Source organism: Candoia aspera, chromosome 1 (genome assembly GCF_035149785.1).
Source record: "Candoia aspera isolate rCanAsp1 chromosome 1, rCanAsp1.hap2, whole genome shotgun sequence".
Taxonomy (NCBI): domain Eukaryota; kingdom Metazoa; phylum Chordata; class Lepidosauria; order Squamata; family Boidae; genus Candoia; species Candoia aspera.
Genome location: NC_086153.1, coordinates 240422760 through 240447823, shown reverse-complemented (window position 1 = coordinate 240447823; position 25064 = coordinate 240422760). Strand labels below are relative to the sequence as shown.

General features: G+C 38.7%; 1 protein-coding gene across 1 annotated transcript in view; it reads right to left on the bottom strand.

Annotated features, from left to right (window-relative positions):
- LOC134487492 (mucin-5AC-like) overlaps nucleotides 1–25064 on the bottom strand; it is a 64896-nt gene that overhangs the window by 28545 nt on the left and 11287 nt on the right. The window contains exons 10-32 of the mRNA XM_063289322.1: nucleotides 23822–23957; nucleotides 22850–22960; nucleotides 21723–21792; nucleotides 20155–20292; nucleotides 19897–20061; nucleotides 19406–19500; nucleotides 18788–18914; nucleotides 17189–17441; nucleotides 16786–16838; nucleotides 15912–16012; nucleotides 15320–15471; nucleotides 13487–13625; nucleotides 13268–13381; nucleotides 12117–12296; nucleotides 10307–10546; nucleotides 9633–9789; nucleotides 9095–9223; nucleotides 7230–7374; nucleotides 5852–5895; nucleotides 5572–5763; nucleotides 2262–3322; nucleotides 2061–2189; nucleotides 660–860 (exon numbers count right to left, since the gene is read on the bottom strand). Of these exons, the coding sequence (XP_063145392.1) occupies nucleotides 660–860; nucleotides 2061–2189; nucleotides 2262–3322; nucleotides 5572–5763; nucleotides 5852–5895; nucleotides 7230–7374; nucleotides 9095–9223; nucleotides 9633–9789; nucleotides 10307–10546; nucleotides 12117–12296; nucleotides 13268–13381; nucleotides 13487–13625; nucleotides 15320–15471; nucleotides 15912–16012; nucleotides 16786–16838; nucleotides 17189–17441; nucleotides 18788–18914; nucleotides 19406–19500; nucleotides 19897–20061; nucleotides 20155–20292; nucleotides 21723–21792; nucleotides 22850–22960; nucleotides 23822–23957 (4132 nt within the window). The remainder of the gene's footprint in view (nucleotides 1–659; nucleotides 861–2060; nucleotides 2190–2261; nucleotides 3323–5571; nucleotides 5764–5851; nucleotides 5896–7229; nucleotides 7375–9094; nucleotides 9224–9632; nucleotides 9790–10306; nucleotides 10547–12116; nucleotides 12297–13267; nucleotides 13382–13486; nucleotides 13626–15319; nucleotides 15472–15911; nucleotides 16013–16785; nucleotides 16839–17188; nucleotides 17442–18787; nucleotides 18915–19405; nucleotides 19501–19896; nucleotides 20062–20154; nucleotides 20293–21722; nucleotides 21793–22849; nucleotides 22961–23821; nucleotides 23958–25064) is intronic.

Below are 25064 nucleotides of genomic sequence, written 5' to 3'. Positions count from 1 at the left end.
CTCGTGGACACAAGGGTTGATGGTGGAGTAGAAAGTGTTGTGGTGGTTTGCTTTCCCGTTGTTACGCCTGCACTTGTGGACACAAGTGTTGACGGTGGAGTAGAAAGTGTTGTGGTGGTTTGCTTTCCTGTTGTTGCTCCTGTGCTTGTGGACACAAGTGTTGACAGTGGTGTAGAAAGGGTTGTGGTGGTTTGCTTTCCAGTTGTTGCTCCTGTGCTTGTGGACACAAGTGTTGACAGTGGTGTAGAAAGGGTTGTGGTGGTTTGCTTTCCAGTTGTTGCTCCTGCACTTGTGGACACAAGTGTTGACAGTGGAGTAGAAAGGGTTGTGGTGGTTTGCTTTCCTGTTGTCACCCCAGCACTCGTGGACACAAGGGTTGATGGTGGAGTAGAAAGGGTTGTGGTGGTTTGCTTTCCCGTTGTTACTCCTGCACTTGTGGACACAAGTGTTGATGGTGGAGTAGAAAGTGTTGTGGTGGTTTGCTTTCCTGTTGTTGCTTCTGTGCTTGTGGACACAAGTGTTGACAGTGGTGTAGAAAGGGTTGTGGTGGTTTGCTTTCCTGTGGTTACTCCTGCACTTGTGGTCACAAGGGTTGATGGTGGAGTAGAAAGGGTTGTGGTGGTTTGCTTTCCCGTTGTTACTCCTGCACTTGTGGACACAAGTGTTGATGGTGGAGTAGAAAGTGTTGTGGTGGTTTGCTTTCCTGTTGTTGCTCCTGTGCTTGTGGACACAAGTGTTGACAGTGGTGTAGAAAGGGTTGTGGTGGTTTGCTTTCCTGTTGTTACTCCTGCACTTGTGGACACCAGGATGGTGCTTAGGCTGGTGGTTGATGTAGTAGAGACCATTCCAGAGGTGACTGGCTGTGCTGATGGTGGAGTAGAAAGGGTTGTTGTGGTTTGCTTTCCTGTTGTTGCTCCTGTGCTTGTGGACACAAGTGTTGACAGTGGTGTAGAAAGGGTTGTGGTGGTTTGCTTTCCTGTGGTTACTCCTGCACTTGTAGACACAAGTGTTGACGGTGTAGTGGAAAGGGTTGTGGTTGTTTGCTTTCCTGTTGTTACTTCTGCACTCGTGGATACCAGGGTGGTGCTTTTGCTGGTGGTTGAGATTGGGTGTGGTGTGGTGGTGCCAGTAGATATTGTGGAAGTGTACAGAATTTTGGCTGGTGTAGTTTTGGAAGCTGCTGGTGTTGTGACTCTATGGCAATGACTGTAATCACAACATAGGAATTTTACCTCGTAGTTGATACATTTGTTTGGTTTCTTTTTCTGCTCTGAATGTCTGCACGCAAGTCCAACCTCTACATTGCACTGGAAATGCTGCTGAGGGGGAGGATTTTTAGTGTTTGCATAGTCCTTTGCTTGGCATTTGATGTCTTGGGGATGCTCACAAACCAGTCCACGTGCTCGTATGTTTGCATAGAGCTCAAAATCACCATCTGGGCTTGTGTTTGGATTGTGGTCATCAAACCATTGGGTCCACTTACAGATAGGAATGCATGATGTAGAAGTGGGCTGCATCGAAATTGTTGGAGTGTAACCCATTCCTGAGGTGACTGGCTGTGCTGATGGTGGAGTAGAAAGGGTTGTTGTGGTTTGCTTTCCTGTTGTTACTCCTGCACTTGTGGACACAAGTGTTGACGGTGTAGTGGAAAGGGTTGTGGTGGTTTGCTTTCCTGTTGTTACTCCTGCACTTGTAGACACAAGTGTTGACAGTGGCGTAGAAAGAGTTGTGGTGGTTTGCTTTCCTGTGGTTACACCAGCACTTGTGGACACAGGGGTTGATGGTGGAGTAGAAAGGGTTGTGGTGGTTTGCTTTCCTGTTGTTACTCCTGCACTTGTGGACACAAGTGTTGACGGTGTAGTGGAAAGGGTTGTGGTGGTTTGCTTTCCTGTTGTTACTCCTGCACTTGTAGACACAAGGGTTGACGGTGTAGTGGAAAGAGTTGTGGTGGTTTGCTTTCCTGTGGTTACACCTGCACTTGTGGACACAAGGGTTGATGGTGGAGTAGAAAGGGTTGTGGTGGTTTGCTTTCCTGTGGTTACACCAGCACTCGTGGACACAAGGGTTGATGGTGGAGTAGAAAGGGTTGTGGTGGTTTGCTCTCCTGTTGTTACTTCTGTACTTGTGGATACCAGGGTGGTGCTTTGGCTGGTGGTCAATATAGTAGAGACCATTCCAGATGTGGCTGGCTGTGTTGACAGTGGAGTGGAAAGGGTTGTGGTGGTTTGCTTTTCTGTTGTTACTCCTGCACTTGTAGACACAAGTGTTGACTGTGTAGTGGAAAGGGTTGTGGTGGTTTGCTTTCCTGTTGTTACTCCTGCACTTGTAGACACAAGTGTTGACGGTGTAGTGGAAAGGGTTGTGGTTGTTTGCTTTCCTGTTGTTACTTCTGCACTCGTGGGTACCAGGGTGGTGCTTTTGCTGGTGGTTGAGATTGGGTGTGGTGTGGTGGTGCCAGTAGATGTTGTGGAAGTGTACAGAATTTTGGCTGGTGTAGTTTTGGAAGCTGCTGGTGTTGTGACTGTATGGCAATGACTGTAATCACAACATAGGAATTTTACCTCGTAGTTGATACATTTGTTTGGTTTCTTTTTCTGCTCTGAATGTCTGCACGCAAGTCCAACCTCTACGTTGCACTGGAAATGCTGCTGAGGGGGAGGATTTTTAGTGTTTGCATAGTCCTTTGCTTGGCATTTGATGTCTTGGGGATGCTCACAAACCAGTCCACGTGCTCGTATGTTTGCATAGAGCTCAAAATCACCGTCTGGGCTTGTGTTTGGATTGTGGTCATCAAACCATTGGGTCCACTTACATATAGGAATGCATGATGTAGAAGTGGGCTGCATCGAAATTAGTGTGGAAGGCTGGGAAGTAGGAGGAGTGGTGATAATAGCAACTGGAGTGCTAGATGTAGGTATATAATGCAGTGAAGTTGTTTCAGGGACTGTTGTTGTTCCTGCAGTGGTGGTAGTAATAGGCATTGATGTCAAGGGACCACATGGTTCAAAATTGCAGCAGAAGAATCTGACCTCATAATTGTAGCAGATTGGTGGAAACTGATCATTGTTATTGCAGATCAAGCCATCAGCTGTGGTGCATACTACATTTTGTCTGAGAGAATGCAATGTTTCCCTGGGAAATTCTTTTGCTCTGCATTCCACTTTATCTGGATGTTTGCAAAGATTATGTCCTTTGGCTCTTATGTTTTCTGGAGTTTCATAATCTCCATTGGTTGGTCCATATGATGGGTAGCTAACATCATACCACCCCATCCATTCACAAATTTTATGCACACACGTCGTTGTTCCTGATGAAGTTGATTCTGTAACATAAAACATAGTGTTTCAATAATGTTTATTGAAAAAACCCTGCTTTTAGGAGCAGGCCGTTTTTGCACATGGTCTAATTTATTCCATAAATGTACCTTTTTTAAAAAAAAAAGTTTTTTTCATGATGCTTGTAGCTTTAAGGAAACAAAATAGAAAACCTGTTTATGTATATTTATTTTATTTTGGAAGTAGGGTTGTGTCTCATGTAACAAAGCACAAGCAACTTTTGTAGTTCTCATAGTCATATTTTCCTTTGCTTGGGAAAAAAATATACTTTAAACTTTAATTATATGTTTTGTTTATAAATATAATATGTTGATAATGTCATATTTGCAAAATGAGATAATAAAATAAAGATAGTGATTTTAATTAAGGAAGTCTATTGTGGGGGGATTCAATAGAAGAGTTCCTGCAAGAAGGGAGGAGTGGGTAGCAATGCAAAGTGTGTACTTGACTTGCCTATGCTTCCCACTTTGGCATGTTCGGTGAAAAACTCTAACAATAATTTCAAAGCCGGTTCCCTAATGTGGTTCTCTCCAGATTTGTTGAAACTATATTTTCCAACATATCTGGAGGGTGCTAGGCTGGGAAAGATCAGATTGTATATCTTAGGAATTTATTTTTTATGTTTGTTGGTACTGTTATAAATGGTCTATCATTATGAATCATTTGTATTATCCATATATTATTCACTACTTATGTCCTTTTCCATTTTTTTTAGTTAACACAGAGGAAACCATTGATGAATCCCTCCCTCCCTCCCTCCTTCCCTCCTTCCTTTTTTTATCTTTGAAATTCTTCAGAATAATGTGTAGCATTGCTATGTTTGTTTCCAGAAGCAGTCTGATGGCTTCCAGAACAGTGTTGCAAAGGCCACTGGGTTTCTAAGAATCCTGCTTTTCCAACCTCAGAAGAGGACAAGGAGTGACAAGACCTATTGTATATTATAGCTCCTTCCCACTGCCTGAATTAGAGGTATGGGTAGTACAGGAGTACAGGATCTAAAAGATGCTAAATCTTGCTATCCTTTGTCCCAAAAGAAATTTAGATGAGTCATTGGGTTGGCTGAAATAGTAAATAGCTGCCTTTGCTTTAGGTGGAAGGAAATATAATAATAATAATAATAATAATAATAATAATAATAATAATTCCTTGAGAAGGACTTGATAGGTGGACAAAAATGCCAAATCCAGTCTAAACATCTGGCTGACTGTGTGATCGACCATAATAATAATAATAATAATATCTTTATCCTAGAGCATTAGGAAGGATCCAATAGTCAAAAGTATCAAAACCAGTCAGAATTAATTAACTGGTAAACTGTATTTAAATAATAAAAATAATAATAATGAAATTGTAAGAGGATGGAGAAATGCAAATTCCTCTTGGCACTTATTTCTGTCCTGTCAGTATGCAGACAGCAGAGTCTAGGAATTGAGTATACAATTGTTGGATCCCTCCGTCATTGGCTTTTATCCTTCTGTAAAAAAAAAGAATGGCCGGTGCTTTGTATCTTTTATTTTGTTTAAATTTCATTGCCTTATAAATGGATTAAAAGAAATGGATATATCCATTTTGCTTTTTCAGGCAATGCATTCAAATGTTGAGCTGAATATGTGTGGGGTGAGAAATGGCTCAGCCCCTCTGTAAAGTCACACTGGGACATTAACCAACAGTTGCTTGTTTGCAGGTATACAGTAAATTGTCTGCAGCAGGAATGTTCCCTGCTGCAGACATGAGACCTGTGCCAAGATTTCTTGCTCTTCAGGGATGTGACCAGTGTGATTCAGGATATCAGCACTGTTCCTCAGTCCCTCCATGTTGAGATCTGCATGTGAGGGTATCATCTGGACAGGCTTAGCTCTTCTCTGAGACTTTCTGCTCTCTTACACATTCACCCTGATACTTTCTGTTTCCAGAGGTGGGTTTCCAGCTGATGTAATATACAGAAAGATGTTGATTAATTTCTGCAAAATTCAATATTGCATGATTGGAGGAAGGTGATTCCAACTCACAGGGTACTTGCAATATTGTTTATTTGGCGCATTTAGTGTTTTGCAGATAGGTTATAGTTGTATTTTCTTTGCAGTTATTTATGTAGATCTAGTGGGACTGATTCCCATTTCAGTTCGTTCATAGCCTTCCCTAGTATCTAGTATCCTCCAGATGTATTGGGCAAGTATATTGGAAGGGGTTCAGTGTGGGAAAAGCTGGTGTCCAGTCCAACTACAGAGTGAAATACCTGTTCCATTTGGTGTTGACACTGTGAATTCAAATGGTCGTTTTGTGGTTAATCCAGCACAGCCGTAGACTTCTCTCTTGATTGTCCCATTGACTTCGCAAATTGCAGTCATACATGAGCCCAAGCCATCGGTAGTATTGTAAATGACTTCCTTGTAGTTATACTTCTTTCCTTCATAGTAGCAGTAGCAAGCTGCATTTAGAAAATAAGAATGGTGTGTGGCTAGGCAAAGTTATATCAAATAGTTTTCTGGTACCATTATTAAATCTTTTCAAGTTACCTTTAGGATCGTAGTCACACCTAATGCCTTTGTTGGTACATTTACTGTAAGAAACAACAGTGACGGATGAGTCTGATGATTCATTAAAAAACATGTTCCAGTTTATTTTCTACCAAATTTCACTGAATAGCTTTGCTGGCATATGTCTCTAATAGGGACATTCCTGTAATACCTTTGATTTACAATGAATATTGTTGAAGGCATTATGCTGAAAGACAGTCCTCTAGGAACCAAAAGAAAGGGTATAATAATAACTTCAGCATTTTGGTTCTCTAAAAAGCTTTCACAGTGTTTATTACCTGGATATACAGTTATTAACTTACAGAAAAGGACAGGCATCAATCAGTACAGTTTATTCTTGGAAGACAGAGTTGAAATTTACATAAAATACTTCAGGGAATATTTGATTATTTAGCATACATATGGTACAGATGTTAATATATACTCTGAGTGCATGTGTCTGAGTGTGTATGAATTTATTTCTCCCTCCCTCTCTCTCTGAATGTAGTACATAATGTTTACGTGTTGAAATGGGGATAGCTGTGTTATGAGTCTGTTTACCTATCTGTGTATATGGATATTTATGCAGATGTTTTAATGAATGTAAGTACATATCTTTATGGATATGCACTTACACACATTTTTAAATTTGTATAAGTGCATATCCATAAAGATATGTACTTACATTCATTAAAACATCTGCATAAATATCCATATACACAGATAGGTAAACAGACTCATAACACAAAGGTATCCTCATTTAAACACATTAACATTATGCACTACATTCAGAGAGAGAGAGAAATAAATTCATACACACTCAGACACATGTAGGACTTTGCCCTCTTTGACAGACTGCCTTCTGCTTTTCACGAACATAGACAGCCTTTGGGTCACTGAAAATTGTACAAGCAAGCTATATTCCTTAGTATCAACTACTTAAAGATGGGATTTAGCTGCCAGTTGTTTCTTGCTTTTTCCCCTTTAATTTGGGTAGGAACCTTTATAAATTTTCTACTGTAACATTCATCTATATCTAAAGTGGGTGTATGTATGTATGTGTGTGTATGCATGTGTGTGTGTGTGTTTGTGTATGAGGATGACCAGCAGCAAGGTGGATGGACTCAGTTACAGCGGTGCTGGGTGCACCATTGGAAGCCCTGAAGGACCAGGTTAGGGATAGAGCATCATGGAAAAAAATCTATGTTATCACTAAGAGTCAACAATGACTTGATAGCACATAATCAACCAAACAATCAACCAACATATTATTGTTAAGTGCATGAAAATAAACAGATAAGGTCCTTTTGGAATCACTGTAATGTATACTGTGAATATACCTACTGTACCAAGGCATGTAGTGATTATTAGTACTCACCATGACTGACACATCTCTCCTGAACTAAAGGTTTCTTCTAATGGATGATAGTTACCCTCAGCATCGTAACAGCCACAAGTGTTAACACATTTCAGCTCTTCCTCACTGAAATAAGGCTTATCTGCTGGGCAGTATGGATAGCAGCCTAAGTAGAGGGAAGGGATGAGGGGGGAAAAAAACCCAGTCACCTGAATGATACTGAATTCAAACAAAGCTGATGATTCATGATCAACATTTAAGCTGCTTTGGATCAGTTCCAAGACCAAGTTTCCAAAACTGGCCTTTTAATGTGTTCTACTACCTTGAAATTGCTAGGCTGTCTATTGGAAAAGGTAGACTGGATAGTATCTCTTAACAGAAAATAGAGATCCTCAATAGTTTCCACTATGTTACTGAGTAAAATTGGACTTTAATATACCAAGTACAGTAGAGCCTAGGTACACAAACCCCTCCACTAGAAAAGAGCCTGTGTCTCCTGACATCCATTTCTCTGTCTATGTATCTAGCACCTAAGCAGAGAAATGTCTGCTGAAAACTGTTTTTTCCCTCCAGGTATTTAGTGGGATTAGATAGTAATGAATTTATACTAGTTTAAAATTTGTCCTTTTTTCCCCTCACATTTTTTCCTCTGGTATATGTATTTTATAGCTTTGATTAGCTTAATTATCAAATTCTTCCAAATGATATATTGAGGCCTCCGTTTGATTTGTTTTCTTGCCAGTTACTCCTTCTGGAATTCTTTTCCTCAGAGCCCCAATATTCCTGATCACTATTGAGAATTTAAAAGATGGATGCAATACTGGCTTCTGCCTTTTTATCAACCCCATCTATCTGCAACTTGAGGGAGAAAAGACTGATAATGAAACAAAAGAATTTGGAAGGAAAGACAAACATTCTGCTCAGCTCTGTACACCCATCCAGTTCAAACTCACAAACATTAACGTAGAAGAATCATTAAATCTGACTATGGATTTCTAGCACCATGCCTTAGGAGGCTCTCAGAAAGGTTAACTGCAGATTATTTGAAGCCAAAGACAGAAACGTACAGAAATTTAAAAAGGTGACATTCTTTATAGAGTGATAACTTTAAATATCCTTTAAGTAATCATAACATCTGCATTTTGATTGATAACTGGCAAATAGAGGGAGAAAATGTAGAAGCAGTGAAAGACTTTGTATTTTTAGGTGCGAAGGTTACTGCGGATGCTGACTGCAGTCAGAAAATCAGAAGATGCTTAATCCTTGGGAGAAGAGCAATGACCAATCTCGATAAAATAGTTAAGAGCAGAGACATCACACTGACAACAAAGGCCCGCATAGTTAAAGCAATGGTGTTCCCTGTAGTAACATATGGCTGCGAGAGCTGGACTATAAGGAAGGCTGAGAGAAGGAAGACAGATGCTTTGGAACTGTGGTGTTGGAGGAAAATTCTGAGAGTTCCTTGGACTGCCAGAAGATCAAACCAGTCCATCCTCCAGGAAATAAAGCCAGACTGCTCACTTGAGGGAATGATATTCAAGGCAAAACTGAAATATTTTGACCACATAATGAGAAGACAGGACACCCTGGAGAAGATGCTGATGCTAGGGAGAGTGGAGGGCAAAAGGAAGAGGGGCCGACCAAGGGCAAGGTGGATGGATGATATTCTAGAGGTGACGGACTCGTCCCTGGGGGAGCTGGGGGTGTTGACGACCGACAGGAAGCTCTGGCGTGGGCTGGTCCATGAAGTCACGAACAGTCAGAAGCGACTAAATGAATAAACAATCATAACATACTTGTTGTCCAAAAAGATTGAGAGTATACCAAATATCAAGTAGCATGTTATACACTAGTTCCTATACATAAGACGAGAGAAGTCTTCTCACCTTCCAAGCCAGGCAATTGATAAATGCACTTCCCACTTGGATTCCTACATGTCTTCATGCATGGGGCTCCACAGGGCTTGTAGTGCCATTCACATTCATCTCCGATATTGTAATAGTCACAAAACATGGCTAAGGAAACCGAGAGAAAAACATGAAGACTCAAATATCTCAATTCTGGATAAATGCTACAGCTTAGTCCGTTATGAAAATAATCAAATGTTAATGCCCACATTTTAATGATTGGAAGATAACCACTCAGGCATGAGATGAAATGAGGCACTAACGTGACTCAAATGTTTGAAGTAGTATCTATCTAGCATGACAAGACAGACATCAATTTTGAATCAGAGATTGGGTAGTTGTTGATTTGTAATAAATATCAATAGTAGCAGAAACATATAGATGTTTCCTTCACTGAGTTTATTATAAGGCATGGTATTAGAACATTGTCATATACTCAGCAGGGTGAAATGATCTCTGATACTTCATTTCCCAGCTTTGGATTGTCATTGTCCATGAAATCGTATCTGATACTCACGGCAGATGGATGGTGTTCTCCATGATACACATACTCCATGTTCACTACATACTTGAGCATATGCAGCTACAGCTGTACAGAAGCATTCACAGTCTCCCCCAGTGTCACAAGCACAGGCATCAGTCACACATGCTTCATAGTATTTAGTTGGTTCCACCTATGAAGGAATGAAAACTGATCTTCCAGTGACAATTCTTTCAAAAACCGGTTCGGAACATTGACTTCAGGTGACTAAATGAAAGAGAAGCTGAACTAGGAGTCAAATACATCTGTGCATTTAACATACGGGTTTCTTAAAAATGCAGATGGCATCAGCTGAGGAGGGAAATTGACTATGTGATCCCAGCAGGTGCAGAGGAGAAATTTAAGCATTTCCTCTGCTGCTGAGGTCCTGAGAACAATTCCTCTTCTGAAACCACCTTGGTATTTTGTAAAAGGCATTCGGTCCTATGCTAAACTTCAGATACATTACTGCACACGTTACGTGCCTACAGAATGATTCATAGTAATCCATGGAACCTTTGCATGTTTAATTTACAGAGCTGCAACTCCTCAGACTAGTCACTGCATAGATAAGTAGGCAGGCAGGCAGGCAGGCAGACATGCATGCATGCATGATTGTCACCTGAAAGAATGAACTCCTGTGAAAAATTTGCCCTGAGGATTTGGCATACCTGAGAGTGGCAGGCAGCAAAGACTTCACTGTTGATGATGCTGCACTGCTTCTGTGACCAGGCTTTCCTGTAAGGATTCTTGGAGCAAGGATCCTTGATGCATTTGGCATCGGGACATGTGGGTGATACCTTCCAACTGTTTCCAAACTCCAGCACATCGCCTACTACAGACCGACTCCGAGTTGTAAAGTCATTAATCCCATTTCCATCATAGTTCCCACATAGCCCACAGACCTCACCCTGGGGAGAGAAACATATAAATTGATTGAGTTCTAGAGAATGTGCAACACACTCAATGATTGATTTTTCTGTTTAATTATCATGCCACCAACTCTAATGATCATTTATAATAGGAAAAGTTTATTTCTTCTAGTTCTGAGAATACTAAATCTTAGAGTATTCTTTCTTTTTGTTTTCACTGCAGTTATCTTAAGCCTTTCAATAAAAGGATAAAAATTGCATGTGGCATTATGTTTACATTTTGAGACATTTACTATTGATTTTGTATCATGGTCATTATCTAATCTGAATTATGTTGATCAACAATTCTTACTTGATTATCAAAGAAATCAGCAAATATGCATTGAAAATGAAAGAAAGAACAACATGTGTTGTTTGTTTCACTTATGAGAAGCGTTAACTTAGGATCAAAAAGACTGATGCAGATTTATCTGCACCCCGCTCCTCAGTAGAAGGATTCCTTCTATTTGATCTTGTAGAAGCTATAGGGGAACAATTTTCACCAATTTCCCACTTCTTTCTGCAATCCCATGTCCCACTATATTGTGGAAGATTCCTCAACTATTAGAAGAGTTTTTAGGAATTCTTTCCTTTCCCTCCAGCATGAGTGGGGCTTTGTTGACTATAAGCCTAGATAAAATTTAGATGGATTTTAAAATGAGAACATAGTTCCATCTGTGTCGGTTGCTGCTAAACACCTAAGGAATTCCATCCATGGGAGTTGTGTTTTTTCATGTTTTTAAATGAGCGCTCAGCCAATCTACCCTGCATTTTTCTTCTGACTCAGCAGAATCCCAACTTACTATGTGGTATTTTTAAGGAGCTGGAATTGCTACTGTAAAGAAGGCAGGGCAGTGAAAACAATTTTTACTGTTTCAATTATGCATACATGACTATGGATCCATCCTTAAATTGTAATTGTTTTGTGCTTTTAATTTTAAACCATTTTGATTAGGACTTTAGATAGAGGGGTAGGGAACTAAGGAATGAATAGACCTTTTTTTTTAAATTGTGGAAAATATAGGTGAGCCTGTTACTCTAAACAATGTCTCCGATTGTCTACTCCAGCCCTCTTCTTTCTCTAAGCCTCTCTCCAGTTACTCTAAGCCTGTCTCCAGCTTGTCCCATAAGGTATGGCTGGGTGGGTGTGCTCCAGGTCCTCTCTATTAAACAATGCCATCTAATGGGACCCAGGTTGTAGTACCTGCCCCATGGTCATGCCCCCTGCCTCAAAATTTGATATTTTATTTTATCAATTTATTTGTACACCATTTGCCAGAGTGACTTTGGGGGGCCCTAGCATCATTTAGATGCACCCAACTTTTACAGCTTTCATAAACTATTAAAGCTTGGCTATTCCCTTGAACATTGGACCCAGGTATTGGGTGAGCCTGTTCTGTTGCTGTTGGGTTTTGTTCCATGTGTGTATCTTTGCTGTTGTTGTAATGTTTTAAATTATATTTATATTATTTTGTTGATTGTTAGCCACTCAAAATCAGGCAGCCATATCAAACTCTTTAATAAATAAATGAATAGACAACATATATCTGATTTTTAAACAATATCTCACCTTGAAATCTGCACTGAGTTTGATAGATATGCTTGATTTCTTGTCCCATAAGATAATTAGTCCTTTGACAGTCTCCGTCACCAAGTAGTTGCCCATATGGCGAATCTGAAATGGTAGCTGACCTCCATTCCCTCTTTTTACCACTTCATAGTGCTCCTCAGTAAGTATTAGTTCATAGTTCTGGAAGAGTAAAACAAATAATAGGGAAACAATCACAGTTTTCCAAAGCCAAGTTTTGAGTTATTTATCAACAAAGTATGTACAACAGTAATTTTATTGATTTATTAGCCAATATGGTAGACAAAAGCTGAATATTTCCTTAAATAAATATCAAGGCATCATCTGCATGACTGATCATCCAGTTAGTAAGAAGAATATATAAAACAGGGGTGAACAGCATGCAACCTTCCAGGATGGGAACTGTCTTGTTTATATATGTCTCTGTGGACATACGTACAGCGACAGTATATAGAGTATAGTAGTGACAGCCCTTTGAGGTAGACCAGATTAGGAAACCAAACTCCTGCAGGCTAATGCTACTTTTATTATAAGGTTACAGAAACATAATCTTGCAAGTCTAAATCCACTTTCTCCCTTAGTGAGAACTAGGGAGGGTCTTGTCTGAGACACTTTCTCAGGTTACAGTCCTGTCCCGGACTCAGGTTTCTTTTACCTGACCATTGTCTTGGTAGCAGCTCTATCTCCTGTTCCTCAAGGTAATTCCTTCTATCCATTATACCTAGTGCCTTAAAAGAATTCATCTTTGTGTTACCTACTTTCCAAACTATATCCTCAGTATCTTTAATACTGCTGGAATGCAAAAGACATTTTTAGGAAACTCTAGGAATTGTATATGTTCAGTAGGATATTTGACATTGTTTCTAATTTTGCATAAGAATTAAACCATTTCACACTTCTTCCTTTGTTTGCCTACATTTCCAATATAATTTGGCATGAAACAGAGGAAATGGCTATATGAGTATCCCAAGTGCAGTGCTCCATGTGCTCAACCAAAGTAGTTGCATGAAGTTTGGGGGACTAAGAGACCTATAAATACCTTCCTCTTCAATTATACAAAGTTGTTTTGGAAGATATTTTTTGAGACTAGTGAGTTAATGGTGGACTATCAATGCCTCAGAAAAGTTACTCACTTCCCAGAACACTTTAATAGTTTTAGAACAAGTGGTGCCAGTGGTGCCGCAAGGAACATTTTCACTGATGATTCGGAATGACCCCTGGGTGGAACTGTTCTGGCCACAATAATCCTAAGAAGGAAGGGGATAGAATTAGGGGGAAAAAAACCAATTGCTGCTTTCTGTGGTAGACCCAGATAGTGTAGCGAGAAAAAACAAGAAAGCAATGCTTGATACCTGTATTAGTGTATATTCACATTTCCCATTGAAAATATAACGCTTGTCATCAAAGGTGATATAATGCCCATCTCCATAAATAGCACAGGTTGCTAGGCATGTCTCCATGGTACATTTCCACATCCTGTTCTTACATACACTAAAAGAAGAAAAGGGAAAATGCATTTCAAGAATAATTCTATTTGCCCCATGAAAGCAGCTTTATGTATTCATTTATTACAACATGTTTTAGTTTTGTAGAGTTCAGCTAAATGATTATCACATGAACTAATCATAGATTATGTGTGAAGAGGCAAGGATATGGGTTAGGGAAGAAAAGAAATGGGGAGAGTAGAGTAAGTGGCATAATTTCATTTAAGAAATTAAGAAACTTGAAAAGTAAAAATGCAAAGGAATTGCATTTCAGTGTAAAGTATTCTTTAAAGCAAATTTAATTAAAGTATATAAAACTTCAGATTCCTGTACTATGGAAAAAGAATATACATTTTTTTTCAGATTTGTTCCAAATCAGTAAGATTCTCCTTGCTATTGATTATGAAGGTCAGTGTTCCACAATAAAGTTTGCTGACTGATTATGAAGTTACCCTGCATTCTTCCCTGACCCAGTATCCTCCTGAAATGTACTGCAGCTATTACAACTCTTGCCTCAATAGCTGGGAATTCTGGGGGCCTCCCAAAAAGTGTCATACCAAGCATGGATGTTATGGTATCGGTATTTTTACAAGGTAGATTGCTTTGCACATATGTTTATAAAGAAGATAGGATATCCATTCATACAAAAACCCATTTCCATATCCAATTGTGCTTTTCAATGAGGGATGGTGTAAATGGGAATTATTACACTGATTCATTGATTCATTCATTTAATGTATAGCTTGCCTTTTCAAAGCAGTATACAGAGCATTCCTTCCTTCCATGCTTCTCCACAATAACCTTGTGAGACAAGCTGGATTGAGATGGAGTGACTGGAGCAAAGTGACCCTGTGAGCTTCCATGGCTGAAGATGGATCTGAATCTAGGTATCCCATAACCAAGTTTAACACCAAAATTATTTTGTCACCTCCAGCTATGAATAATCCTAGCTCCATATTTCCTTGCCCTTAAAACAAGATAATTGTCCGAAAGTCTTTGCTTAGACTATTTATTTATTTATGTATTCAATTTGTATAGCTGCCTGTCTCACATCTGTGACTCTGGGTGGCTCACATAATTACAAACAAACAAAAAATACAACCAATAAACAAATACAAAAATAAAAAATACAATAACCCCCTTTTAAAACCAAATTTAAAACCCCATTAAAAACCAAAATTAAAATCAGAAAACAGAAAAAAAAAACATGGATCAGTACAGCCATCTAGCAGGCTCCAAACCATAGCTGGATCCCCAGCATATTGACACAGTCATGTCTTTAGACCTCTTGGAAGCAAGCAGGGTCAGGGTCAGTATAACCATATGGCAGATGCTGTCTGGGGAGAAGACCTATATTTATCTTTTGTGGAAGATGGTGGTGTTCTTTTGGCACTGAATTTGTACTTATATGATGTGAATTTTATGCAAAACATCCAAGAAAGAAAATGATTTGAAAAATAGAAAATACGTTTACAGATAATAAATACATACATAAATTTGCTCAGTATATACTTATATTTATGTTTTCGTTTTATATGAAATATGTACCACAGCCCTTGCTGGAATGCTTTCAACCTGGTGTGTTGCTGGTGACACCCCCCACCCCCCCACAAGAACAATATGGCCATTTTATTTTAGGAATATATAAGGAATATACAGTATATGTAACAAGAAGTACTCTGTTCTCTAGCAAATGCTTACCAAGTGTTACAGTCAACTTTGATCTTTTCTCCAGGCTGATACGTGGCTTCATTGTGAATACATGGGCACTCTTCCACAGGAATACAGCCTCCTTTCCCATCTGACACTAGCCCATCTGGACATAGGCAACCAGAGACACATTGGGGGCTGTACTGTAAGCATGAAGAAAAATATGACTCAGGAGAGAGCAAATAAGCAGTCATATGATTTGCTTTTATCTCCTGTCAGAATTAAATAAGGGTGGCTCAATTTAAACACAATGTTGATATCAATTCAGCTAGAAAGCATGTGTTTGTCAATACGGAATGACAACCTGAATTAATAGCTCTGGTACATACCCAGAAGCTCTTCTGTCTGTATATATGTTTATGAGGTGGTGATGGTAGGCTTCAATATATACCTGAATTCTGAATGAATGAGCCCTGTGTTCCCATTCACTGAAGAAGTTGGAACAGTAAAATCTAGTAGAAGCGACTGGGGAAGGTGAGACTGGGAAAAAGTGACTTGTCTAAGATCAGGTCATGACCTCATGCCATAAGGAACTGTTTTTCGATTTCTAGTAGAGTGTCTCAGTTATGGGCTGAATACTTACACAATGCATATCAAGAGTGTGACAGCTCTTCTGGCATTCAGCCCCTTTGCTGCCAACAGTGGCATTTCTGCAGTCAAAGTAAACCATTGGAGTGCTACAAACTATCCAGAAGAGAGAAAAAGTTGGTATATCATATGAAAAGATATAGATACCATGGGTCAAAAGAACTGGGCAGAAGATGTGTGAGGCCTTTGGAACTAACTTTATTCATTTGCACTGAAATCTTACCAATTTGCAATTGTACTGACTCTGCTCATTCAGCCTAAATAAATAAATAAATAAATAGGGGTCCAATTCATGTCATTATCAGATATATCCCAAAATGAATCCATTCTGCCTGTAATGTTTCCAAAAATTTGCAAGAAAACCAACATTTAGTTTTGTATGCAATTTAGAGCCAAGAAATATTTCTAAAAAGGACACTATCAGTCTCTGAATGATACATTTTCTCATCTCTCAATGCATTATATCTTTCCATACCAAGCTCTTCTGCTAAAAAAAGAATTCTGCCATCAATTTCTTCTATTTTCTTACTGATTTAATCATTTTTAGATAAACTGAAATCACTAATATAGTTTAGGCATTAGACTTAATGTAGGTCCAAGTAATAATTACATTCTTTGTCAATCCAGCTACAAGATAAATGGTTCTCATTAAAATATGAATTTGCAATCTAACCTGTGCATATTTACTTTGTGCAATGGAACCTACTTCCAGCTACCATGCTATGAATTGTAGCCAATATTAAAACACTGCCCTTTTCCCCCCTGGATTATCTTTGTTACACACTTCTATTTTAATGAGGTTGGTTCAAATTAAAGAGGAAGATGGACAAAAAAAGTGTGTACGTGTGTAGAGTGTAGGTATTCCTTACCTGGCTTGGAATCTCCATTACCAATGCAGTTTAGTTTTCCTTGATTACAAGTGCTGAGTAAAGAAATAGGAATGATTATTGTTTTTATATGTTAGCTTTGAATCTACAAGATTTCCTTTCTGAGATGGAAAGCTGCAAATTATTAATTCTACCCTAAAACACTTCAAAAGCAGTATAACTGATCATAATCTAGGTATAACATTAAGTGTTTAACATCTGAACATAGACTCATAGATGTCAATAAATCTTAGTTCTTCCAAATTCTGCACTTTTTATGAATTAAAGCAGTGCCATTGCGTCTTTATAGCAAACACATTTGGGACCAAATGAAAGCATTCTAGAGACTGACACTATTCTATATATTCTGATAACCAAACTTAGTTTGTAACTTTAATCCCCTTACCATACAACGCCAAACTCATGGTGAACTTCACCAGAGAGTATGGCTGTTCCTTTGTAATAACAGGGACATTTGTTAGCAGGCACACATTTTCCAAAATCATCCATGTAAGTTCCATTTTCACATGTACAGCCATCAACTGGGACAAATTTGATACTGCAGGTAATATCAGGTTCACTCAGTGATCGGCAAGTAGATTGACAAGAGCTAATTCGATAGCTATAATTCTGAGATTTGGGACATGAAGTGTATTTGGCTTGAAGGAAGAAAAACAAACAAGCATCAGTTATTTATGTGGTACATTGACACTCTGCCTTTTGATCCTAAGACTCCCAAATTTGCTGATAAAGCTAAAATAACAAAACAAGAATACAACACAGAAAAAGTGAATAACAACATATGCAAAGCCACATCTCTGCTGAAAGCAGAAGAAAGGAACTAAGCATGCCCCCTTTAGAACAGCATTGAGTCTTTAGAGTTTATTTATTTACAGTCCAAGACCAGTCATAAGAAAATATATCAAATACTGCAGATTAAAAAATATAATAATAAAAAGTTATGAGAAAAGCTTGTAACAATTGATACTTTATGGAAGGCACCAAAAACTTTTAAGCCATAGCTATTGATAAGAAGGTTGCAAACTTCTTGGAAGTATCTGGAAATTAGTAACCTGAAAGGAAAGCAGTAAATTTACCTTGCTGGTAGGTTTATTTCTTCCCTAACAATACAATTAACTATGATTTGGCATACTGTGGCCTTTCTCTCCTAGCACTTTCAGCTTTGATAAAACCTTGGCTGAATTTAAGCAGAGGATCTGGGACCAAGACATTGAAACTGATAAAGCCAGAGTTTCCCATCTCTGTTGCAACACAATTACCCCCTGCCCTTGGACTATCCCTATAATTTTTTTCAATGTGCCCCACTGATAAGGTTTTTGTTCTTGTCCTGGATCAATGTGTTACCCATTAGGGTGGCAACAGGCAAATAAGCCAGCCTCCCTTATGAAAGCTGCATTTGTGTATGTTGCAAATGGAGGTGGAATCTGTATCACAAGTGTTGTTAAAGTCCCATTGCATACTCAGTGGTGAATGGATCTCATAGCACCAATTGTCAGAAGACCTTTCACAGTTCAGAAGCCACAATAAAAAAATCCCTCTTTAAAAAGTTCACACAGCCCAGCCTTGTCTACTGCTCCAAATACATAGATAATTCTTCATATATCCAGGTTCCAGATAAATTAATGCAGAGGGAGAGGACTTTAAGTTCAGCAATATATGGACAACAAGTGAAAATAGAAAATCATCTGATGGGTGTTTTCCAAGTAAACAGCCGTATAGTTTTGTTGCTGCAATTTGATCTAATAGTAATTTCTAGGTGCTTTTAAAAATCATCTTTGTAAGGAGCACATCCCAGACTATCTGGGATGGGTGTAATGAAGGCATTAATGTCCATCAGAAATTCATCATTTCCGAGAAATGCAGACAGAAGATCTGGGGATTTAGCATTACAATTGTATTCGAAGGTCCACTCCTTTGCAGCACCACTAGAAAAGTTTATCATGGCCTAGAATTCCTTGCTGAATTGTTTCATCAGAAAACTTACAACAGACGTTGGTTCTCCATTCTGGAAGTTCAATTCCCTTGGCTGTGCAGGCTCTGACATACGAAGAGAGGGCAGCACACAGGCAATCCTCACTTCTCTCACAAGTGCAGGTGTCAAACATACAGTTCTAGAAAAGGGAAGCATATTCTTAACCAAACGATACTTTCCAAATCATCTCTTGTTACACCTTTCCTGCCACCAAATGGAAGTCTCAAATCCAATTAGATTTCAGCTGCAATCCTTTCCATCTGTTAAACTCCCAGTGAAAGTGTTCTCCATCCAAGTAGCACACAGAGCTGGGTGTACCAGGCTTTGTTAATGGAGGGATTTAATGTGCTCTCAGATCATTTTGGCAATATAACACATGATATTGCAAATCCGTCTCTATGGGTGAAATTCAGTCTGTTTTCTTTAGGAAGATCCACTGAAAAAAAATGGTCCCAGAACATTCTGTAATATCATACTACTGAAATTTACCAGATTCTGGCCACAAACAGCATTTGATCACCCCTCCCCTAAAGGGTGATGGTCTCTAATCCTTACTTTCCACCAGTATTAATGTCTTTCTTTGCCAATGTTCTTAAAAGTCTAGCCTGTTAAAATTGGTGGTCATAGTACCGTATGATAAGTCTTTGGATTCACTATGAGATGGCATTTAGCAAAAGGTCCTTCAGGATCAGTCAGGAGTCCACACCAGTGACGGGCATATTTTTCTAAAAAGAGAAGCAATAAATCCATATCCTTTTGATCATTTTTATAAAGATACATGGCAAGTTTTATCAAGTTTTATCATGTCCAGCTCCAATTTTTACATTAAAGCATGATAATGCACACACAGATGCCTACATCTGAAAAAGAGTAAAACAATCTTAAGTCCACTTATCTCAGATACATCTAATTCTTTCTCAAACTGTGCCTACAAGATCTTGATTTGCACATTTTCTGATTTTTCACTCCCTTTATTAATGCACTGTTTTTAGTCCTCGCCCCCCCCCCCGCCCCCAATTTCTAAAATTTCAATTGAGTTTTCCCTCAGCAGCTATGTAAAAGAAATTGAGGAGTGCTTTAAAGGATGGCTATTTTTGGAATAATTTTCAGTTTATGCCCACCATTTTCAATGCTCAGGGTGCAAGGGTCCTTAAAATTCTGCTTGATGTTGACACAATCAGCCTGAGTTTTCCAGGTATTAGCAAATGCAGGTGCTGTTCCTTCTGTCAGTCCAGTTAGGGTTTTGAAGTCATCTGTCTGGAGGTGGTTAAAGTTGCCACAGAGGCCTTTAAAAGAAATTCATAATTGGAATGATGAAGAAATAACCAAATATACCTTTTGAACCTAGGAATGTCATATAATTTTTAAATATTTCTTACCACAGGTCCTCCCTTGGAAAGATGGATTCAGATAAATATCTACACACATCATGGGAATCATCTGGATCGCTAGCTGAAGGCCAAAATGTGTTGCCAGAATGATGTAGGAAGTTGAAGGCTTGAATATCAGTATATTAGCTATGGGGAAAGAATATGCCATTCTGAATAAATCAGCACTTGCAATGCTTCAGGAGAGGTGGAACTGCATTCTGGCTAGTCAGTTGCTACCACCACATTGGCAAATTGAGAATATGGTTCAGCTGAATATGCACAGGGCTTGATAAAAAACAGAAGTCAGTATAATTACTTTTATCATGTGCTCAACTATCACCCCAATGATGTGAATCAGTTAAGAGTCTAGCATGTTGTGGGCTGTTTCACATGGCAGCCTTCAGATGCTTGTCTCCCACCTATAAACCGGCTAGAAATGAAGTTGGTTTTAAACATCCTTTTCTGGTGATCAGCCCTTCTTTCAGCTTTGGCTGTGGTAATGGCCAGCTATTCCATCTGGACCCACTGTTGATAAAGTGTCCTACTGGCTAGCAGCTCTGTTTCTTTATCTTCATCCCTGCCCATGGTAGGAAAGCAATCACCAATCATTTTTCTTGTTGTGGGCAGGTCTTACAAGGCATATAGGCTTTTGAAAACCTTAATGCTATTTACAAAGTTAAAGCATAAAAAGGCACATACTGTATATGCAGGCACAGCAACCAGTCTAAAATAGAAGTTCCCTTCCCCAGTTTTCTGAGGTTTGGTTCTCTGCAGCAGCTACAGCTATAATAAAGCTATAATAGCATAGTGGCTGTTTCTCTTGACTCACAATCTACAAGTCACCAGTTAAAAGCTGGTCAGCAACCACTTTTTTCAAAACCACTATTTTCTTTTCCTTAGTTACCCACTTTTTGTTTTTGTTTTTTTTAAAACCAGTTCACCACTGTCATATGAGGTCTACTTAAAGTAGAAGGGTTTCACCCCAGCTCCCAAACCACCCAAATAGATAAAGGCTGCACAGGCTCTACCACTGCATTTATCCAGTATGGTGGTTTAAAAAAATCCAACTTTTCAATAGTTCACTGGTAGACTGAATTTTTTAAAGATGTGGGTCAGATTGCCTATACTGCTGCTTAACCAATCTTTGAGAATTTTGTAGTGATACCAACAGAAACAGTAATGTGAGTTCTTCAGCAGATACGCATGGACCTGACAAATGAAAGTCCATCAAAATCTTAGGAAAATATAATAATAGGGATATTGTCAAGAATTTGAACTGTGACTAGAAACAAACTGGGGATCTGATGAAGTACAAGTGAAATATGCTTATTGAGGCAGGTCCCATGATAAGTTGACTGCCCTAATGCATACAGCTGGCATTTGTAAAGTCTTTTAAAAGCTGTATATGTTCAGAGACTGAGAAGGATTCAAGCATTCCCTTTCTAAAAGGAATTCTTTTTCCAGAATGGCAAGCTTAGTTGACAATCAGATATTGAACCACATTTTATATGCAGAGCACTTCTCAGATTCAAAAGATTTCCTTCTGCCCTGTCAGATATTTCTAATGAGATACATACCCACTGAGACAGGCAGCTGAGTATACATCCAGTTCACATATACAGCACCATCACGGTTGATCACAACAGTCTGGTGAGTAAAAACAAAGAAGAAATAATCGATGGAATGATCATCTGTATCATGGTTTCAGGAACCGATAAACAGACATATGAAATCATATCAGTCTATATATCTCCATCTCCATCTATCTCTATCTATCCATCACAACACTCTGGGCATTCAATAAAGGCAATCATACATGGAAAGGGCAGAGGATGTCAAAACTCTGTAACAACAAACCAAACTTGAAATGTACATCTAAGGAAATAAATCTCTCTGAGTTATGTTGATTTAGATACTGTGTCTGTGTGTGATTCAAAGCAGTTAATATGTAACTCTCTCCTGTCCTTTCATTAGAGAGGAGATACAGCCTACGGCTTCTGGGAAGATGTGCTGGCTTACACCTGGCAAGGTTTATAAAACAGCTACATCCTTGCTATCAGATGCAAATTCATTCTCACACCAACAGTTCTTTTGGCTGTCTACTGTGACATTTTCTAAGCTGCTCCAAAGTTTCCTTCAACTCTCCAAGCAGGTTTTCAGGGGGCCGCAGAAGCTATTGAAAGTCATCTTTCCCCTTCTTGAAGGAGAATATTCTGTGAGCAGGAGTATACTCCCAAGACCACTATGTCCAATTCCTCAGTGTTTTTATTTTGTTTTTCCTCTCAAGAATATATTACCAGCTACATGTTAGTTTTATTCATATAAATATAAATATAACATTATATGGAAAGGGTGGGAAGGAAGGAAAGGGAAGGAGGGAGGGTGCTAAACAGAACTCTCACAAATAAATTCATACTTAAATAAATTTATTTAATTTGATTTAGTTAAGATTAACAAGTCAAGTTACTTAAGAGGAAAAGGAAATTAAACTCCTATACATAATGCAAATTTCTAAAATCTCTATTTTACTTCTAGCAGTAAAATACTTGCTTAAATATAGAAAGAGAGGTGAATTCTGCTTATTAGATATGTCATTATTTTCTCAGCAAAAGGTGTTTCTTAGGCTGGAAGGCAAGCCCAGTGAGTACATGCAGATTCTGAACAGAATGGCATCTGAGTCCTTTTGACTCATAATGGTTCTTACAGTCTGTCCGCCATTGATGCTAACAGCCACCATTTTTAAGCAGGTCTCAGTCTCTGTCAAGCCACATGGGCCAAGTTCTCCGAGAATAGTAAAGGCTTCTTCTTCACAAATCTAGGGGAGAGAAACCAGGAAAAAAAATAACTGACACAATAGATTGACTTCAAGTGTGCTATTTTAGAAATATTTTGGGATAGCTTCTATAGAAGTAATGTTAGTCACCGAAAGTGAATTTGGTTGATCTTACAGAGAAAGGGAATACTTTGAGTCCAGCTTGGTTGGAAAAACAGGGTATTCTCATTTTCTTTTTTATAATATTAAAAATTGAACCACACTTATTAAGATGGAGGAATGTACAGCCAGCTTAATTTAGGGCATTTTCAGGATTGTTCAGCTTCTTCCTAACTAGCTTAATTTGGTTTCATTATCAAACCATCTTATTGAGCAGTGTGCAGAATTCTATCTACTTTTTAGATCACACTCAATATAGTAATTGATTTAATCAGAGTAAAATGGTTATCATTTACATCTCCTGGAAAGAAAACAATAACTTGGTGAAGTTCTTATCCATCTCCCAAGAGTTCCACTTTTTAATATAAAAATAAAAAAACTACCATGTCATAGGGAAAGATTCAAGTAGACAGGCCCGCAACTAGGGTCTGTGTCACCCAGGGCAAACATGGATTCCGCACCCATTTTGGCACCCCCCCGGGCACTCATTTTGGCGCCTCCCCAGCGGGGTACCCGGGGCACATGCCCTGCTTGCCCCCCCCCCCAGTTACGGCTCTGCAAGTAGAAATAAAATCTAGAAATAGAAACTGGATAAACTGTGTGATATGATATCTATAGCAGTGGATTAACATCAGGAACTATGACTCTAATTTTATAAACCCAGAAATAGAAGCTCAGGTTTAGTTGTATACCTATGTGTGGGATGAAGACATTTTTGCTAATGTTAAATCTTAGGTGACTTGCCTTGGATAGAATATAAGTACAGCTTCCATGGAAATTATACTGTATTTCATCATAGGTAGAGATATGTGATCCTCCTATTGAGCAAATACCAGGACAGGGAAGCTCTGTGCAGTTCCACTTACCCCCGCTGCAGAAACTGGAGGAAAAAGAATCCAAAGTAAGGGACATAAATTTGAAGAAAAAGTACTTTCATTAGCTTGTATTATTTTCTTTGGTACCATTTAAAATTCCATTTTGAATGTGCAGATATAGATTCTTTTTCTTGAGTCAATCATTATTATCTTGTAATTCAAAAGCTAGGATAGCCATGATCTACTACATGATCATAACTTCATTCCCTGGAAACTAATGGAATGAATCAAACAGCAGGAAGTATTTACATGTAGGTTTATTATAATAATAATAATAATAATAATAATAATAATAATAATAATAATAATAATAATAATAATAGCAGCAGCAGCAGCAGCAGCAGCAGCCGCCAGTTTGGTCTAGTGGTTAAGGCATTGGGTTAGAATCCAGGAGACTGTGAATTCTAGTCCTACCTTGGGCATGAAAGCCGGGTGGGTGACCTTGGGCCAGTCCCTCTCTCTCAGCCCAACCCACCTCACAAGGTTGTTGTGGGGAAAATAGGAGGAGCAAGAAGTACTAGGTATGTTTACTGCCTTGAGTTATTTAGCAAAAATAATAAAGATAGGATAAAAAAAAACTAGTCTAAATCTAATTACCTTCCAGCAGTGCTTAATTATACCCAATGTTTCCTTATTGCAATCATGATTGAGCAATATTTTGCAATCCTTTTTGAGATTTCTGAAGGTTTATCAGCTTATAAAAAAGAAATGTTCTCTTGCACTATACAGTTGGAACAATTACCCAGAGGGGTAATAGCCAGAAGTGTGGAAAAACCTTTGTCTCTGATCTTGCAAAGCATTTGTCAGTCATAGTGAACAGTAGCGAATTAGATGACCTGCAAAAGGTAGCATCCTATTTTCTTCTTTCTCCTAAAGAGTTTTAGCTTAACAGTATGTTCATTAGTTAACTACTGTTCTTTAGTTACCCTGCCAGTTTCAAACATCCAGCAGTCTTCCTTTTGAATGAGTCCAAAGAATAAATTAACGGCCAGAAGTAATGTACGTAAACTGAGAGGTTAAAAGGAAGTATGGACTTTAGATCAGAGTCTAAAATCAGGAATCACAATCAAAAATATTGAAATCACAGATGACAGCTAGATTCCTGCACAAAA